Below are 19,323 nucleotides of genomic sequence, written 5' to 3' on the forward strand. Positions count from 1 at the left end.
TCAGGAAAAAGATAGAAAAAGGAGGCAAGCAGCGGCTACGTGTCAACGGCTGGACGGCTTTCTAGTTCCGAAAAGGGCAAGTGATCAACTTGTGGCCCCTAATCCAGAGTTTACATAGCTGGTTGCAGTAGACGATCAACTAACACCGACTTCCAGTGAGTGCTGTAGCGGTAGTGTAGAAAGAGTAGAATCGTCCTCAACCGCCACGTATGTCGAGCCTTTGCGCAACACATGCTGTGAAGTTCACGACAACGAGGCTCAGCGTGCAGGCGTCGCAAGCGGCAATCAGCAATGCCATCATGCTAATACTTCTGATCATGATTTAGTGGATGATATTGGCAAATTGTTTTTCAAAACCAAGTCTCCTGTCGATTTCTGCAAGTCCATGCAGGCTCTGAGTGCTGCGGAGAAGTACAACCTACTGACAAATCACAAAAAGCCTCGTGCCGACCAAGGTTTTTCTCCGACATGTATCGGTGGCCGCAACCGAGCTTTTCGTTCTGTTTGGCTATCAGAACACCCGTGGATGGTTTACAGCGAGCAAGTGGATGGTGTCTTTTGCATTGCTTGTGGAATTTTTGTTGCTAAAGTGTCCAAGGGGAAGTTTGTATGCAAGCCTTTTCGTGATTGGAACAAGAAAGGAGAAAAAGCAAAGGAGCACGAGCAGTGCTTATACCATCATCAAGCCATTGAGCAAGCTGATAACTTTAAGCGAACCTTGGAGAATCCAGATACTACCATTACTGCACAGTCGGACACCCGCAGGGCGCCAATGTCGCGCGTAATCGTGCTGTCCTGAAGTCCATTGCTTCTGCTGTGTTGTACTGCGTCAGACAGTGCATTGCTTTACGTGGAGACGCAGAGAGTGTGGAATCACTTGGAAATCCAGGTAATTTTCTTTCTTTGCCGAGGCTTCTGGCAGTGCACGATGAAGAGTTAAGAAGGCACCTGGAAATTCCTGCAATGCGATGGGCAACTTATCTTTCTCCTCAAACACAAAATGAGCTGATTAAAGTCATGGGAAACCACATCTTCTTACAGGGAATAATAGGTGATTAGACAGCTGCGCCCTTTTACGCCATTCTTACTGACGAGGTAACTTCGCATAACGTTGAGCATCTTGCCATCTGCGCCAGCTTTGTTGACAGAAGTACTAAAGAGGTCAGAGAAAAGTTTTAACGTTTTTGAAGTTGAACAGAATTACTGGGGAGCGGATTGCAGATGGTATCTTTGGCTTTCTGGAAGAGAATAACATATCACTCGCTACTATGCGTGGTCAGGGCTACGACGGCGCCAGCAACATGTCTTCAGATCGAGTGGGTGTCCAGGCCAGGATTAGACATAAAGCTTCTTTAGCCACCTACGTACACTGCAGTGGCCACTGCCTTACCCTTGTGATAAGCAAGTCATGTGCTCTTCCTGAAGTACGTAATGTGATCGATTGCGTTAAAAAATGCAGCCGTTTCTTTCTCAATAGTCCAAAGAGAAGTGGTGTTCTAGAGATGTTCTTCAACCACAATGTGGTCAACGAAGAGAGGAGGAAAGCACTGATCGATCTGTGCAAGACGCGATGGGCTGAGCGGCATTCGGCTTATCGGCACTTCTACCAAGGGTACGTATTTGTGGTTGAAGCTCTAGAGATGATAGCTTTCCGCTATCACTTGGAGAAATATGGGGCTACGTATGCCGACTGGGACTATGCAGGCCGCAATGAAGCACAACAGATTCTGGCCAGTGTTACTTCCTTTCAGTTTGTTGTTGTGTTTGTGACGATATATCAGTACTTATCACACCTTTCGGGCATTACCGTGAAGCTGCAGAGCAAAGCTGTTGATATCGTGAAAGCGCATAACATGATATCTGAAATTGTGAGGACCTACAACAGCGAGCGCGCAAACGTTGAAAGCAGCTTTTCTCAAATCTACAAAGTTAGTTCAGACATGGCAATAAAGGTTGAAAGTACAATTGCAATGCCTCGCATTGCAGCAAGGCAGCAATATTCCAGCTGCTTCTGTTCAAGAGTATTTGCAGAGAAATGTTGCAATTCCCTTTCTTGATCATATTATTATTAACATCAACCGGCAGTTCTCAAAGTCGGCAGTCACAGCCATTTCCTTACTTGGTCTTGTACCAAGTATCATATGTTCGCAAGATGTCAACCTGGAGGAGGCGCTAATCAAGTACAGAAATGATCTGCCATCGCATGAATTGATGGACGCGGAACTCGGGCGCTGGAGGAACAGGTATATGGCGATGCTCCCTGATAAGAGACCGTGCTCACCAGCAAAAGCCATCAAAGAATGTGACGCCACTGACTTCCCAAACATCTCGGTTCTTTTGACCATCACCTGTACCATGCCTGTCACCTCGTGTAAACGTGAGAGAAGCGCCAGTGCTTTACGACGCCTAAACAACTATATGCGCGCATCCATGGATAAGGACAGATTGTCTCACCTTGCACTCCTTCATATCCACTACGATGTACCAATAGATCTTGACAACGTAGTCGATTATTATGCTCGCCTTCACCCTCGCAGACTCGAACTTGACTCGGTACTGTTACACTAATGTTTTCTGCTAACTCTAAGTCTTGCATATACAATTATGAATACAGATACGTATTATTAGATAATGCCCGCGCAATTGCAAATGCAATTGTGTGAAACAACTATACAAACGGAATTTTAACCATGTTTCCAAAGTGATGAATCCACGAAAAACTTTAGCGCAGTGCGATTACATTTAATTGAAACCACATAGACTTTGTTGGCAAATGCACCCCCCACTCCTGCGACCAGCTTACGGGCCTGCTGTCTGTGTGTCCGTCCGTACGACCGTTTCTCAAAGACGGCGAGTCCAATCTCGGCCGAATTTGGCTCGAGCACGCCGAATTCATTAATCTCGAAAGTGAGACCGTGATCGTCTTCCTGATTTCTCCCACGACGAGGCGATTTCCTGCCGATCGCACTCGCTTCCGCTCGCGCGCGAATATCTCCGGAACGACGCATCGTTTCTCCACCGAATTTAGACTGCTCGTTCCCGACATCAGACGGTTGGCGCCGATTGTGTCGTTTATTGCGGGCGACGCTGGGAAACGGAAGATATTTTGCTGATATCCGGGTCTTGAAAAAATGCGCCCACGGTCGTTTGCCAGTCTACGACCGTCGAAGAGCTGTCGTGTTTGATGCACCTGTTACCCGAAACGCCAGCAGCGTCTTCAAAGAGACGACGTTCAGCGGTACTGTCGAAAAGGCGAGAGTCGGCATTCGTTCTAGACGGGGGACGGATTATCCGGGTAAGTATTGCACGTGACTTGCACGTACGAGATTCACGTCGAAGAATGGCGAAATGGCTTCAACGGGATCAATAATCCAATCAACGGGATTTTTTGAAACTGGACACGTGTCGATTCTAAGCCAAGTTCGATACACCTGTTCCTCGCAATGGCAGCAACGTTCAAGTCGAAATGTCTTCAACCAATCGCTAATCCAATCAACGGGATTTTGGAAACGGCAATTGAACGGGATATAATTATGAAAGAGAATTCTGTCTGGCTGCTACTAAACGGTAAAAGCACTTACACCACGGCTAATTAGTGACCGTAAACGGTTACTGACAAAACATTACAGTCTACTGCGCCAAAACATTACAGTCTACTGGCTGCGCAATATCTGGGAGTGCTATACGATTGCAAGTGTATACGCGACATTTTTTATTGTTTTTACAATGCCTCCGAACAGACGGACTGGCTCAGGTTGCGCTGACAAGGGCATAAATTAGTGTAATTGGTTTGTGCTGTGATTGGAACTTTTTTTTGCATAGGGATGATAACCAACACTCTAGAGCAGAGAGTTTGAAAATCTACAAAGATCTCTCTAGACAAACTGTACGTGACCTGGCTACACCTCCTCTGCCTCTCCAACCATCAAACGCATTTTTAGATACTTTCTGCTATAATCTCTACCTATAAAGGCGACTTGCCTGTCTGTTTGTGTCTCTGTCTGTACTGTCTGTCTGTCATTAATAGCAAACAGTGTCTGCAAATCAATAATTTGTGTGATTAAACTGTTGCCCGGGTGTTGTCCCCTGGGCGAAGCCGGGCATTGGAGCTTGTATATATATGGCACTCTTGGGCTCTTCCACGTATTGTCGCTGTGGCTGGAACGCGTTTTAGAACTTTTACACACGACTAGAGCGACGCCCCTGTTATTGGACACCATCAATCATCGGACAGCATGCAAGAAGTAAACGAAGTAAGACTGAGCTTTGCTAGAGGCCACAGTAAGAAGAATTAGTAAAGACTGTGATTTCAGACGTGGGACTTCCAAAGGCTTGAAACGATTATGCTAGGACGGTAAACGTGATCTTTCTCTGCGACCCCGTTCATCGGACACCACCATCATTTACCAGACACGACCTCCCCCATGAAAACGCAAAGGCCATTCCGCAAATTCGCACCTGAGATAGGTTTATAGGTGACTAGCTAACGCGACAACACTATCACTGTCTCCGTTTGCTACTCTCCAGGAGAGATAGCGCACGCTCATCGAGTCGAGGTAACGCTCCTTTCGTCGGACAGTCGTTTTTTCTTTGCAGCAGCAGTCTGCAGGTAATAATGTCATGAGAGAGAGTTGAAAGGAAATATCGTACGGCCTCCAATTCGTTTGACCTTTATTTGACTCAGCAACGGTTATTAGCGGAAACTGCTGAATTTTCTCTGCTGCCAAGCTCAGTCTGTTGGCATCTACTAGCCCTCAGGTACTGTCTAGCCTTTCCAGCGTAAGAATTTGAACTCCTGAGTGTCTTGCAGCGCAACTGCACAGGCTTGATGCACCGGCCGGATATAGCAGACGATTCACGTCATCCATGTTCGAGCTTTGCGGTGAGCACATTCTCCCAACTCGCACAGGAACAACCCGTGCTTTCCTTTCAAAGCCCCTAAATTGTTACTTGGCTCTGACTAAGACGTGTGCAGGTGTTTCTATCTCAGTTTGATATCTACCATTGCCTGACCTTGCACCGTCACGAAGTGCGGCACGTCATCGTTGGTACAGCCAGCTGTACTGAATGCAGGAACTTTGTTTACTATCAGAGCAGCTAGAATCTTTACGCCTGCTTCTCCTAGGTAAAGTTGAATTAGATTACATCAAGTCCTTGTCAACGCACGCTACGCAGCGATCGACTTTCTTTGCAAAGGGTAAAAGAGCGTTTAGCACTTTAATCCTGCCCTCTCATCGATTTCATTTGTCGTCTTCTTTGTTGAATGGCCAGATGCAGATGCAGGGTAAAACACGATTTGTAGGTAAAGAGTTGTTGATTAGCGATATATGAGTAACTAGGCTGAATGATGCGTGTGTGCAATATAAACGCTACTGTCCGGTGAACGATGCGTTTGTTCGATGAACGGGGTATGCAAGGCTCCGCACAGTTTTCAATCTCACTCTAAGCAGAGAAGAGGTACAATGCTCTCTTTTGGTGTGCTCAATTACAACTCGGATACCTACAAACGGATAACTGAGAACTCGCGTCCGGAATATGATGGTGTCCGAGGAACGGGGCCGCGCTCTAGTATATATAAAGTACTAGGTCTCGTGACCTCTATACCGTACACGGGTCTGACATTGCCAAAGTTGGGATATAGAAGTTCAACCACGCCTCTTTGGCTTTGGTTGCTCTATTTGTACTTGATTCAGGTTTCTCGCGTAATTGGTAACATTGTCCAAAGTGCTAGATGCCACCTCTACTTGTACCATGAGTGAAGAGTCTTGCAGCGAAGAGCCTCTAGAAACCGTTTCAGTGTCCGGTAAGTGTGCTAACTGTAAATATACGGCCGGATTAGCGGGCACGCATGCCATGCGGTATGCAAAGTAACGGTCATGTGATCATTATTTGCATTTGCTTGCAGATGAGTTTGACGAGTATGAGAGAGTTTCTCATCCTTCTACGGCTATGAAATCGTGGAAGTCGTTTTACGACAATCAAGAAATGGTTGATGTCACTGTAGTTGTCGGCAGTAACAAGATGGAAATCAAAGCTCACAAGCTTGTGCTGTGCGCACACAGTGACGTCCTAAAGAAAATGTTGACTAGTCCAATGAAAGAAGCTCAAGATAATACAATTGAGTTTCCTCAAGTCGACGAAACAGCATTCAGAGCACTTCTTGAGTTTTTCTACACAGGAAACGTTCCAGTCAACAAATCCTTTATATGTCAACTCATAGAACTTTGTGATTATGTCCACGTTCCAAATCTTAAAACACATTGTTGCACATGGTTGCATGAAAATCTGGTAGCTGAAGATGCATGTGAATATCTTATGTTTTCAAAGAAGCCGTCAGCTGATGAGCAGCTCTATGAGAATTGTTTCCAATGGATCGAAGATCACGCCGCTGAAGTTCTCAATACAGATGGCTTTGAAATGTACATGACGGCAGAAGATGTAAAAAGATTAGCCGCTAGTGACGACCTGAATCTCGATGAAATCCAGCTGTTTCAAGGAATCGAGCAATGGATTGAGTATGATGATTCAAGACATGGAGACGGTACAGAGATAGCAAAACTTCTGCGCTTACCAATGATGAACGTCAGCGACTTGCTGGGTTGTGTGAAGAGCAGCACGTTTGTCGAGTCTAATGCTATTCTTGAGGCTTTAATGTTGTTGCAGCAACCCACGGTATACAATCCGCGTGAAATCGTCTCATCTAATTTTAACGACTTGCGTCTGCCATCTGAGCGTATTTCAAGATTCCGGTCTTCTTTCACGTGGAAATTGCCCGGATCAACAACATCTGTTAGAGGCTTAGCAACAACATCTTTTGAAGTTCTTGGAAGTTTGCCTACCAATTCCAACCGTATTGTTGTGAAAAGTTTGGACGTGTTGCATACAGCAGCAGGACTGCCCATTCCAAGTTGTGCACGAGTTCAGCTCACCACCAAATCAACCGTCAATCGTAAAGTTACAGTTGGACTTCTAATTTTACCTTCTGATCGAGATTCATTTCAAAGCGTGAGCTTACCAGGATTCGCATGCCATGGCCGACTCGGCTCCACTCCTCCACAACGATGTGGGGTGCAGATAGAAAATGCCACTCTTTATACGTTTCCTTTGTTCAAAGCTGTGTCAATTCCAGCTGGACGCATTGTGGCATTGAAGTTTCACGTCACATTAAAGCAGGTGTGCATACACCTAAATGGCGCTGTAATAGCACAAATACCCTTGACCACAGAATCATGTTGCAATTACTTGCCACAATTCGGACAATCTTGCAAGATTGCGCAACAGTCGTCTTCTCAACAAGCGATCCTAGATAGAAAGAATGACAAAAAAAACGTTTATATCGAGGTTGCAATAGAAAATATTGAAAACACCGCAACTGTATCAGTGAAAAGTGACACTGCTAGCTGCTGAAACATGTAATTAATTAACTTCAATTGTACACCCTAGCTGCCCCAACAATACATGTTAGCACGTACTTCTTGTAATAGAGTAGTGATGCAAGAATCTTTAGACTTATATTGTACTGATTCACAATATAATACTCAAAAAATACACATGGAAGACTTAATTAATTAATTAAGTATGTTGTGATATAGTATACTAATTAGATTAGTGACGTGTATGTTACGAGACAGTACATCTTGGTGAGTCTGTGTTCCGCGTTCAGAGATAGTGCAGTGTGTCTATAGCAATAGAGCGTCAGTCTTCCGTGGTGTATGATCAGTGTGTGCGTTTAAGTACAATAATACTACAATTGGCGTCGAGGATATGGCAACGGGTAGACACGGGAAGATTAGCGATTTTCGACCAGGAATCGACAGTGTTGAAGACTACAAAGAGAGGTTTCTACTCTACTGTGTAGCAAATGACATTTCGACGGACAGAGACAAGGGCAAGGCCGTTTTTCTTACATGTATTGGAGCTACAACGTACAATTTGTTGAAGAATCTAGTCCGTCCGCAAAAGCGCAAGACCTGAGTCTGGACGAGTTGCTCGAAGCACTACAGAAGCACTATCAACCACGCATAGTCGTGATCGCAGATCGCTATCGTTTTACAAGCGACAACAAAGGGAAGGAGAGTCGATTGCAGTGTACCAGTCAGAATTGCGCAGGCTAGCAAAGGATTGTCTTTTTGCAGGCCCGTAGGCTGGTCGCAGGAGTGGGGGGTGCATTTGCCAACAAAGTCTATGTGGTTTCAATTAAATGTAATTGCACTGCGCTAAAGGTTTTTGTGGATTCACCACTTTGGAAATATGGTTAAAATTGCGTTTGTATAGTTGTTTCACACAATTGCATTTGCAATTGCGCGGGCATTGTCAAATAATGCGTATCTGTATTCATAATTGTATATGCAAGACTTAGAGTTAGCAGAAAACATTAGTGTAACAGTACCGAGTAAAGTTCGAGTCTGCGAGGGTGAAGGCGAGCATAATAATCGACTACGTCGTCAAGATCTATTGGTACATCGTAGTGGATATGAAGGAGAGCAAGGTGAGACAATCTGTCCTTATCCATGGATGCGCGCATATAGTTGTTTAGACGTCGTAAAGCACTGGCGCTTCTCTCACGTTCACACGAGGTGACAGGTATGGTACAGGCGATGGTCAAAAGAACCGAGATGTTTGGGAAGTCAGTGGCGTCACATTCTTTGATGGCTTTTGCTGGTGAGCACGGTCTCTTATCAGGGAGCATCGCCATATACCTGTTCCTCCAGCGCCCGAGTTCCGCGTCCATCAATTCATGCGATGGCAGATCATTTCTGTACTTGATTAGCGCCTCCTCCAGGTTGACATCTTGCGAACATATGATACTTGGTACAAGACCAAGTAAGGAAATGGCTGTGACTGCCGACTTTGAGAACTGCCGGTTGATGTTAATAATAATATGATCAAGAAAGGGAATTGCAACATTTCTCTGCAAATACTCTTGAACAGAAGCAGCTGGAATATTGCTGCCTTGCTGCAATGCGAGGCATTGCAATTGTACTTCCAACCTTTATTGCCATGTCTGAACTAACTTTGTAGATTTGAGAAAAGCTGCTTTCAACGTTTGCGCGCTCGCTGTTGTAGGTCCTCACAATTTCAGATATCATGTTATGCGCTTTCACGATATCAACAGCTTTGCTCTGCAGCTTCACGGTAATGCCCGAAAGGTGTGATAAGTACTGATATATCGTCACAAACACAACAACAAACTGAAAGGAAGTAACACTGGCCAGGATCTGCTGTGCTTCATTGCGGCCTGCATAGTCCCAGTCGGCATACGTAGCCCCATATTTCTCCAAGTGATAGCGGAAAGCTATCATCTCTAGAGCTTCAACCACAAATACGTACCCTTGGTAGAAGTGCCGATAAGCCGAATGCCGCTCAGCCCATCGCGTCTTGCACAGATCGATCAGTGCTTTCCTCCTCTCTTCATTGACCACATTGTGGTTGATGATCATCTCTAGAACGACACTTCTCTTTGGACTATTGAGAAAGAAACGGCTGCATTTTTTAACGCAATCGATCACATTACGTACTTCAGGAAGAGCACATGACTTGCTCATCACAAGGGTAAGGCAGTGGCCACTGCAGTGTACGTAGGTGGCTAAAGAAGCTTTATGTCTAATCCTGGCCTGGACACCCACTCGATCTGAAGACATGTTGCTGGCGCCGTCGTAGCCCTGACCACGCATAGTAGCGAGTGATATGTTATTCTCTTCCAGAAAGCCAAAGATACCATCTGCAATCCGCTCCCCAGTAATTCTGTCCAACTTCAAAAACGTTAAAAACTCTTCTCTGACCTCTTTAGTACTTCTGTCAACAAACCTGGCGCAGATGGCAAGATGCTCAACGTTATGCGAAGTTACCTCGTCAGCAAGGATGGCGTAAAAAGGCGCAGCTGTCAAATCACCTATTATTCCCTGTAAGAGGATGTGGTTTCCCATGACTTTAATCAGCTCATTTTGTGTTTGAGGAGAAAGATAAGTTGCCCATCGCATTGCAGGAATTTCCAGGTGCCTTCTTAACTCTTCATCGTGCACTGCCAGAAGCCTCGGCAAAGAAAGAAAATTACCTGGATTTCCAAGTGATTCCACACTCTCTGCGTCTCCACGTAAAGCAATGCACTGTCTGGCGCAGTACAACACAGCAGAAGCAATGGACTTCAGGACAGCACGATTACGCGCGACATTGGCCGCCCTGCGGGTGTCCGACTGTGCAGTAATGGTAGTATCTGGATTCTCCAAGGTTCGCTTGAAGTTATCAGCTTGCTCAATGGCTTGATGATGGTATAAGCACTGCTCGTGCTCCTTTGCTTTTCTCCTTTCTTGTTCCAATCACGAAAAGGCTTGCATACAAACTTCCCCTTGGACACTTTAGCAACGAAAATTCCACAAGCAATGCAAAAGGCACCATCCACTTGCTCGCTGTAAACCATCCACGGGTGTTCTGATAGCCAAACAGGACGAAAAGCTCGGTTGCGGCCACCAATACATGTCGGAGAAAAACCTTGGTCGGCACGAGGCTTTTTGTGATTTGTCAGTAGGTTGTACTTCTCCGCAGCACTCAGAGCCTGCATGGACTTGCAGAAATCGACAGGAGACTTGGTTTTGAAAAACAATTTGCCGATATCATCCACTAAATCATGATCAGAAGTATTAGCATGATGGCATTGCTGATTGCCGCCTGCGACGCCTGCACGCTGAGCCTCGTTGTCGTGAACTTCACAGCATGTGTTGCGCAAAGGCTCGACATACGTGGCGGTAGAGGACGATCCTACTCTTTCTACACTACCACTACAGCACTCACTGCAATTCGGTGTTAGTTGATCGTCTACTGCAACCAGCTGTGTAAAATCTGGATCAGGAGTCACAAGTTGATCACTTGCCCTTTTCGGAACTAGAAAGCCGTCCAGCCGTTGACACGTAGCCGCTGCTTGCCTCCTTTTTCTATCTTTTTCCTGAGACCGTCCCATCTAGTGTCACTGTGACGAACACGCACTTCTCCACGTTACCAGGTAGCAGACAGGATAGCCAAATATCTGGCACGTACTTTGGAGTTCCAACACATCCCTCGGAGTCCTTTTGCCTACTAGCCCGGACTTCTTCCGTGCACCCAGTGGACCCCCCCCCAGCCTACGGGCTTGATTAGACTCGACAAACGTGCTGATCTTCACACAACCCAGCAAGTCGCTGACGTTCATCATTGGTAAGCGCAGAAGTTTTGCTATCTCTGTACCGTCTGCGTGTCTTGAATCATCATACTCAATCCATCGCTCGATTCCTTGAAACAGCTGGATTTCATCGAGATTCAAGTCGTCACTAGCGGCTAATTTTTTACTTCTTCTGCCGTCAGGTACATTTCAAAACCATCTGTATTGAGAACTTCAGCGGCGTGATCTTCGATCCATTGGAAACAATTCTCGTAGAGCTGCTCATCAGCTGACGACTTCTTTGAAAACATAAGATATTCACATGCATCTTCAGCTACCAGATTTTCATGCAACCATGTGCAACAATGTGTTTTAAGATTTGGAACGTGGACATAATCACAAAGTTCTATGAATTGACATCTATAGGATTTGTCGACTGGAGCGGTTCCTGTGTAGAAAATCTCAAGAAGTGCTCTGAATACTGTTTCGTCGACTTGAGGAAACTCCATTGTATTATCTTGAGCTTCTTTCATTGGACTAGTCAACATTTTCTTTAGGACGTCACTGTATGCGCACAGCACGAGCTTGTGAGCTTTGATTTCCATCTTGTTACTGCCGACAACTACAGTGACATCAACCATTTCTTGATTGTCGTAAAACGACTTCCACGATTCCATAGCCGTAGAAGGATGAGAAACTCTCTCATACTCGTCAAACTCATCTGCAAGCAAATGGAAATAATGATTACATGACTGTACTTTGCATACCGCATGGCATGCGTGCCCACTTATCCAGCCGTATATTTACAGTTAGCACACTTACTGTAACAAATGGTAATTACTAATAGTAGTGACTTTACAGTAAGGGTTACATACGGGGTTTTGGGGTACAGTAGTCCGAAGGTCACGGGTTAGAGACCATCGCAATACAGTGTCTTGTCTGGCTTACGACCAGTTCCCGTGTGATCTGCGTTGCTTTACATGGTACCAGGAGTGAATTATGGCGTATCTCCAGCCACCACAACCCATGGCGAGTGGTATGACGTCGCCGGCCACGACGTGGAAAAAATGGCGCCAAAGGTTCGAGACATTTCTCACAGCAGCAGGACGGCAGGCAGCACGAGACGAAGAGAAGATAGCTCTGCTGCTCCACGCAGTGGGGGAAGAGGGCGTCGATGTGTTCAGCACATTCACCTTTACGGCGGAGGACAAGACGGAAGACGGTCAGCGCAAGTACGCTGTTGTTTTGGCGAAATTCGACGAGTATTACGCTCCTAAGACGAACGTGACGTACGAACGTCATAGATTCTTCACGAGAAGTCGTCAGCCCGGTGAGACTGTGGATAAGTTTGTGACTGACCTGCGAATACTCGCACAGACGTGTGAATTTGACGCACTGACAGACAGCCTAATCAAAGACAGGGTCGTGTGTGGCATCGGTGATTCAATGTTAACGGAGCGACTGTTACGTGTTGACGATTTGGATCTGCCAAAGGCGATACGCATCTGCCGGGCCGCAGAAGTCTCACAGGAGCAGCTGAGAAGGTTGGACGAGTCAGCAGCCGTTCAGTCAGTAGAAGCCATGCGGGTGTCACGTGACAAGCCACGTGACAAGCCTCGTCAGCAGCCAAGCGCTCGATGTTCCCGGTGCGGACGAAGCCATGGCCCTTACACGCAATGTCCTGCTAAAGGAAAAATCTGTCACAAATGCAAGGGATATGATCACTTTTCAGTTGTTTGTCGTACCAAATCGGGACACATCCAGTCAGTAGACGCGACGGTTGACACAGTTGGCAAAGGAGAAACACACCCCCAGGCGTCACAGCAGGTTAGCAGTATTACTACGGAGACAGAGGTTGCTCCATCTCTGTTCATTGCTGCGTTAGATCACGACAGCAACAGTTGGAAGGTACCTATCTCAACCAATGGATCAGTAGTCACATTTAAGTTGGACACGGGGGCGCAAGTGAACGTTCTCCCAAGGAAGATATATCGGCAGCTGCACAAAAAAGCCTACAATAAAGCCGGCTAACGCACGAATCATGGCTTATGGTTCAGATATGCCGTTGCCGTTAGATGGTCAATGTGTGTGTCAAGTCAGAGTACGTGAAGGAATGACCAAAACTATCAGATTCTATATTACATCAGTCCAGGCGGAGCCAATTCTGGGTTTGTCTGCCTGTCTAGATTTGGAGCTTCTCAAGCCACTCTGCTCAATTTCCTCTGAGGCCCCTCCTACCAGTCCGACGAGAGAAGATCATTCAGGGGAGACATCCGTCCCAATTGCTGTTGCCTACAGTGACCTGTTTCATGGGATTGGCCGTTTACATCAGTATCCCCATACAATTAGGTTGCAAGCCAACACAATACCGAGAGCAGTGGCCAGTCCTCGACGAGTCGCATACCCATTGATGTCAAAGGTCAAGGAGGAGCTGGGTCGAATGCTAACGGCTGGCATCATTGAAGAAGTAGTTCAACCAACACCATGGGTGAGTCCAATGGTTCCGGTCTTGAAAAAAGACGGAAAGGTACGTATTTGTGTTGATTACACCGAATTGAATAAGTCAGTGGACAGGGAAAGATTCCAATTACCCGTCGCAGATGATGTATTTGCTAAAATGAGCGGAGCACAGTATTTTACTACTCTAGATGCTGCCTCAGGATTCTGGCAGATTCCCTTGTCTCCTGCTAGCTGCGAACTTACCACATTTATCACTCCATTTGGGAGGTATCAATTTAGACGCTTGCCCTTCGGTATCACCTCGGGTCCAGAAGTTTTCCACCGTTCAATGAAGCACATGTTGGCCGACATTGAGGGGACAGACTGTTTCATTGATGACGTCATCGTTTGGGGTGCCACGGAAAAGGAGCATGACGAACGGTTGCGCCGGGTTTTAGATCGTTGCAAGCAAAACGGGCTTAGACTCAATCCCTTAAAATGTCGTTTTCGGCAAAGTCAGGTGAAATATTTTGGCCACGTAGTTGACCGGGATGGAGTTCATGCGGATGGTGAAAAGATTCACGCAGTTACATCTATGCCTAAACCTAAGGATCGTGAGGAGTTGCGGCGGTACATGGGCATGATCGCGTATTTAGCAAAATTTCTGCCACATCACTCTCAGGTGTCGGGCCCCCTTCGAGAGCTATTGAGAAAGGAAACCGCATGGGTGTGGACTCCCGCCCACGATGAGGCTTACGACCGCTTGCAGGCCTTGATAACTAAGTCACCTGTGTTGGCCTACTATTCGCCAGAGGCTCCAATCACTGTATCTGCAGATGCGTCCTCATATGGAATAGGGGCAGTACTGCTTCAAACACAAGCGAATGGACGCAAGGCTCCTATCTGCTATGCATCCAGGGCACTCACTCCGACCGAACAACGTTACTCCCAGATAGAAAAGGAGGCCCTGGCGATGGTTTGGGCGTGCGAAAAGTTCGAGTGCTATCTTCTTGGCCAACCGCAACTGTTTGTGATAGAAACGGACCACCAACCACTACAAACAGTCATGAACGTACAGGATATCGATCAGTGTCCCCCACGCCTACAGCGGTTAAAGATGCGAATGATGCGTTTTCTTTGCCATGTTACCTACGTGCCAGGAAAGTTGTTGGCAGTCGCAGATACGCTCTCTCGCAGCCCAGTTGGTAAAGCTGATGATACACTAGAGGAGATGGTAGAAGAGTACGTCTGGTCAATCGCTTCTGTATGGCCTGTATCAGATTTCATGCGCGAACGAATTCGCCAAGAAACTTCAAAGGACCCGCTGCTAGTCAAGCTGCAAGACATATTACGTACCAGGTGGCCAACAACAATACATCAGCTAAGTCCGGAGTTGCGTCCGTTGTGGAGTGCCCGACATCTCTTTTCCGCGGTTGAAGGTATAGTGTTACGCGGCAGCCAAATAGTGATACCGAAGAGTTTACGCCAAGACATTGCCCAGCGAGCTCACGAGGGTCATTTGGGTGTTTGCAAAACCAAACACCGGGCGAGAGAGGTAGTCTGGTGGCCAGGCATGAATACCCAGTTGGAGACGATGGTGGCCAATTGTGAAATATGCGCAAAGTATCGAAACCAACAGCGAAAGGAGCCATTATGCTCTTCACCACTGCCTGAGCGACCTTGGCAGAGCGTCTCTGCTGACCTGTTCCAGTGGCGAGAAGCACACTATTTACTAGTAGTGGACCATTATTCCAGATTTCCGGAAGTTCACAAATTGGCCAGCCTGCAGTGCCAAAGTACTATCAAGGCCCTGAAGCAAATGTTTGCTTGCCACGGTATTCCGAATAGGTTACACAGTGATAACGGTCCGCAGTTCGCCAGTAGAGAATTCAGGCAATTTGCCCATAAGTATGGCTTTCAGCACACTACTTCTTCTCCGCTACACCCACAGGGTAACGGACTAGTAGAAAGGGCTGTCCACACTGTCAAAGATCTCCTCGCAAAGTCGAGAGATTCGGGAGAGGATTTTTACCTGGCGCTATTGGCATACCGGGCTACCCCACACGATACCACTTCGTTAGCTCCAGCGCACCTCCTAATGGGCCGACGACTTCGCACTACATTACCCTCTTGGCCTTCTGTTTTACAGCCGGAGTTGGTCCCCAGACCTACCATAGAAGCCTGTGACGAGAAAAGAAAACGCCAACAGGCAGGGTACTATGACCGGCGACATGGAGCCAAGGCACTTCTGCCCTTAAAACAGGGAGATCCCGTTTTGGTGTGGGACATGAGCTCCCAAAAGTGGCTAATACCAGCTATTGTACAGAGTAAGGTACATGATCGGTCTTATCAGGTAAAGACAAACACAGGCGTGGTTTTGAGGCGAAACAGGCACCAGCTACGCAAGCGGGCGAACGGCGATCCCAGACGGAACCCCCCAGATGAGGATGATGAGAATGACGGAGAGGAAGACGACGTACCTGCAGCAGACCCACATCAGGAAATCCAGCCAGTGCCGGTGACAGCACCTCCAGCAAACACCACGGTGACAAGATATGGAAGGGAAGTCCACCCACCTGCTTGGCGAACTGAGTATGTCTAACAAATAGATCAGTGAGCAGACCGTCGTTTGATTAATTAAGCTAGTAGTTTGTTGTGTTCCTTTTGTTGTTGTTTTCGCGACCTTAGTTCTTAAAGAGGGAGATGTAACAAATGGTAATTACTAATAGTAGTGACTTTACAGTAAGGGTTACATACGGGGTTTTGGGGTACAGTAGTCCGAAGGTCACGGGTTAGAGACCATCGCAATACAGTGTCTTGTCTGGCTTACGACCAGTTCCCGTGTGATCTGCGTTGCTTTACACTTACCGGACACTGAAATGCTAGGAGATACGCTGACAGCAGCTTCCAATGCAACAGTGTCTACAGGCTGTTCACTGCAAGACTCTTCACTCATGGTACAAGTAGAGGTGGCATCTAGCACTTTGGACAATGTTATCAATTACGCGAGAAACCTGAATCAAGTACAAATAGAGCAACCAAAGCCAAAGAGGCGCCGTTGAACGTCTATATATGTAGAGATCACGAGACTTAGTAATATATACTAGTCACGTGTGAAAGTTCTGAAACACGTTCCAGCCACAGCGACAAGTAAGTGTACGTAAAAGAGACCAAGAGTGCCATACATACATACATACATACATACCCACACACACACACGCACACACACACACACACACACACACATACACACAATCACACACACACACACACACACACACACACACACACACACACACACACACACACACACACACACACACACACACACACACACACACACACACACACCGTATATCGAGGGTTGCTTAGGAAAATCCCTGCACTACACAAGAAAAAGGGAAACATGCTAGTGCTTTGCAAATCTTCAAATACAGCTGTTCCCCAATTACCCTAGAACGTCACAGGATACAGTGGTGAGGCGCAATTTAGAGCAATCAATCAAAGCCTGCTGTTACTTGTTTTGCAATGAAATAATTTAGTGTCTAAAAGGCGCTGTAATTAGCTACAGCCTAAATTAATTGCCACTTCAAATGGCTCTTCAGTAATGAAAACAATTCGGTATATGGTTTTGATCACCGTCAGATGAAAGCAAATTTACTGGCCTAACGCACGCTAATGGGCGTGATTAGTCAGGTTACATAATTTTAGACTTCTAATCAAAGCATATCACAGACGGTAGTATCCTCTATGTAGGGATTGACAAGGTTGTGTGGGCGTGATCATATTTAAGACCTCAGAAATCACCTTACAAAGCGGCTAAATATCTTGAAAAACGACAGATAGAAAAGCTTACAAGTTCGACTACGCTTGACTACTTTTGAATTGATCTCAGCTTGTCTTCAGAACTAAAAAAACGCTCGTCAAAGTTGGAATTTTCGCTGGATTTTGTCTTCCTTCTCCTTCTTCTTCTTCTTCTTCTTCTTCTTCTTCTTCTTCTTCTTCTTCTTCTTTTTCGTCACGCATAATTATCTCTTTGACTACGGCATATCTAAAGTTAAAACCTTGGGTAACGACGTAAACTAAGCCGACCTGTATTCTTTTGATGATAGAAAAAAGAAACATTTAAGAAAAAAGATTTGTAGAATGGATTTGAGTCTACTACTCTACTTACGTTACACGTAATTGTTGTAACATAACCAGGCAAACAAGCTCCTGCTACCCTGTAATGTACGTTGTCTATAGGTACGGACAAGAGTTCTTGACACGTGCTGTGGTTGAAAAAGCCTAGTTAAAGCCTACAGTTAGGCAAAGAATCGCGCTTTTGAATAGCACTAGCAAACGGAAGTGCGTATTACCAAAGATTTAGTGACGTTGAACGTCATCGCAGTCGCAGACGCGATAAACCTCTTCTTTCCGTAATTGGAACACCAACGCTCTCAAGCAGAAGGCAAAAGCAAATTCGGCTAACTTCCATCACAAAATGTCGACGTTAGATGTGACGTTTGTTTGCAGCTTTAGGTGTGGCCTAGACGATGAAATTTTGCGCACAAAGTGAGTTGACTAAAACTACCGTATCGTCGTGTCTGCAGGCCGACTTCTCTAGGCCGCAAATCAAAGACCTCGTGCGTAGAAGCCGGTCTCGTGTAGAGGTTTTGTTCAAGACGCTTAGCACGCTTAATTAGAGTACGTACGCGCTTGCGGTCACGTGCACGTGCTCAAATGTCGGCGTGTGGGTGTAGCGTCCAATGACACCGACACAATGATGACGAAGAAGAAGCTGACGCTTTTGAAACTGACATTTCATGGTTGTCATGTCGTACCCTGACGTGTTCAAATGGTACAGTACAAGTACAAGCTAACCCAGTGGGCCGGCCTGTCAGGCGTACTAAGCCTATAAATTAGTCTGTAGTAGCCACACCCTTCCCCGCCGACACACACACACACACACACACACACACACACACACGCACACGCACACACACACACACACACACACACACACACACACACACACACGTACACACACACACACACACACACACACACACACACACACACACACACACACACACACACACACACAACAACATACATGCACCTAAGCTCATAGCTCTCAACTGAGTAGAACACAGCTTCATTTATTAGTGTTAAGTTATAATTGCAACTAAATGTAACGTCTGCATGATTACCTAGACACGAACACTGCACAGCTTGTTTGCATATTTTGCAAGTAGAGAACACTGTCTAGGTAAGATCCCCATGCTCGAGATGTGTGACTAGACATGTATACCAAGCATGATCTAGGAAATGTGTATTTTCATTACGCTATAGAATGTTCGCTTAATTAATGGAGTAGGTTGTGCTTTCGCACTCCTAAAACTCACCAAACTGGAATTTTAAAAACTTTTTCTCTGAAGAAATAAATAAATGTAGAGATTGTATAAAAAGTAATAGAAACAACATTTAGATAATATGAACCAAAGCCAGACATCATTAGTGAATCCTTCCAACCACATTCCCTACATTTTACATTTAGTGGGTTGGCTTTGGTTCATATTATCTAAATCTTGTTTTTATTACTTTTTAGACAACTCCTACATCTATTTCTTTTTTCAGAGAAAAAGTTTTGAAGATTGCAAGGCAGGAGCGTGACACCTCGCGTTTCTATAGCGAATGAGCTCCCTCAAACAAGCCTATATAAGTTATATTTATATAACTAGATAATTATATAATAATTAGACGAATTCTGC

At 45.9% G+C, this 19,323-nt stretch overlaps 5 protein-coding genes across 5 annotated transcripts; 3 read left to right on the forward strand and 2 right to left on the reverse strand.

Moving 5' to 3' along the window:
• Positions 1–1,268: 1,268 nt before the first annotated feature.
• Positions 1,269–2,568, forward strand: LOC134179605 (52 kDa repressor of the inhibitor of the protein kinase-like). Its single transcript, XM_062646541.1, has 2 exons — positions 1,269–1,928; positions 1,987–2,568. Exons 1-2 carry the CDS (start codon positions 1,269–1,271, stop codon positions 2,566–2,568), a joined length of 1,242 nt encoding a protein of 413 aa, XP_062502525.1.
• A 3,028-nt stretch (positions 2,569–5,596) lies between these two features.
• Positions 5,597–7,542, forward strand: LOC134180049 (kelch-like protein 18). The gene is made up of 2 exons (XM_062647123.1): positions 5,597–5,803; positions 5,906–7,542. Exons 1-2 carry the CDS (start codon positions 5,752–5,754, stop codon positions 7,405–7,407), a joined length of 1,554 nt encoding a protein of 517 aa, XP_062503107.1. The 5' UTR covers positions 5,597–5,751; the 3' UTR covers positions 7,408–7,542.
• An 832-nt stretch (positions 7,543–8,374) lies between these two features.
• Positions 8,375–10,954, reverse strand: LOC134179606 (52 kDa repressor of the inhibitor of the protein kinase-like). The gene is made up of 3 exons (XM_062646542.1): positions 10,170–10,954; positions 9,015–10,110; positions 8,375–8,956 (listed from the first exon to the last, which is right to left on the reverse strand). The coding sequence occupies exons 1-3, from the start codon at positions 10,952–10,954 to the stop codon at positions 8,375–8,377; spliced, it is 2,463 nt and encodes an 820-aa protein (XP_062502526.1).
• Positions 10,955–11,307: 353 nt separating this feature from the next.
• Positions 11,308–11,908, reverse strand: LOC134179607 (speckle-type POZ protein-like). The gene is made up of 2 exons (XM_062646543.1): positions 11,899–11,908; positions 11,308–11,852 (listed from the first exon to the last, which is right to left on the reverse strand). The coding sequence occupies exons 1-2, from the start codon at positions 11,906–11,908 to the stop codon at positions 11,308–11,310; spliced, it is 555 nt and encodes a 184-aa protein (XP_062502527.1).
• Positions 11,909–12,130: 222 nt separating this feature from the next.
• On the forward strand, positions 12,131–13,110 carry LOC134179608 (uncharacterized). Its single transcript, XM_062646544.1, has 2 exons — positions 12,131–12,958; positions 13,017–13,110. Exons 1-2 carry the CDS (start codon positions 12,131–12,133, stop codon positions 13,065–13,067), a joined length of 879 nt encoding a protein of 292 aa, XP_062502528.1. The 3' UTR covers positions 13,068–13,110.
• Positions 13,111–19,323: the final 6,213 nt, after the last annotated feature.

The sequence above is a fragment of the Corticium candelabrum genome, chromosome 5 (assembly GCF_963422355.1).
Source record: "Corticium candelabrum chromosome 5, ooCorCand1.1, whole genome shotgun sequence".
Taxonomy (NCBI): domain Eukaryota; kingdom Metazoa; phylum Porifera; class Homoscleromorpha; order Homosclerophorida; family Plakinidae; genus Corticium; species Corticium candelabrum.

Coding starts and splice junctions, on each gene's coding strand:
- LOC134179606 (XM_062646542.1), bottom strand. CDS start 10,954: ATGGGACGGTCTCAGGAAAAAGATAGAAAAAGGAGGCAAGCAGCGGCT. Junction 10,111..10,169: donor ACACCCGCAGGGCGGCCAAT/GTCGCGCGTAAT, acceptor GTACTGCGCCAG/ACAGTGCATTGCTTTACGTG. Junction 8,957..9,014: donor GCTTTTCTCAAATCTACAAA/GTTAGTTCAGAC, acceptor CTCGCATTGCAG/CAAGGCAGCAATATTCCAGC.
- LOC134180049 (XM_062647123.1), top strand. CDS start 5,752: ATGAGTGAAGAGTCTTGCAGCGAAGAGCCTCTAGAAACCGTTTCAGTG. Junction 5,804..5,905: donor AGAAACCGTTTCAGTGTCCG/GTAAGTGTGCTA, acceptor ATTTGCTTGCAG/ATGAGTTTGACGAGTATGAG.
- LOC134179608 (XM_062646544.1), top strand. CDS start 12,131: ATGGCGTATCTCCAGCCACCACAACCCATGGCGAGTGGTATGACGTCG. Junction 12,959..13,016: donor ACCCCCAGGCGTCACAGCAG/GTTAGCAGTATT, acceptor TTGCTGCGTTAG/ATCACGACAGCAACAGTTGG.
- LOC134179605 (XM_062646541.1), top strand. CDS start 1,269: ATGCGTGGTCAGGGCTACGACGGCGCCAGCAACATGTCTTCAGATCGA. Junction 1,929..1,986: donor GCTTTTCTCAAATCTACAAA/GTTAGTTCAGAC, acceptor CTCGCATTGCAG/CAAGGCAGCAATATTCCAGC.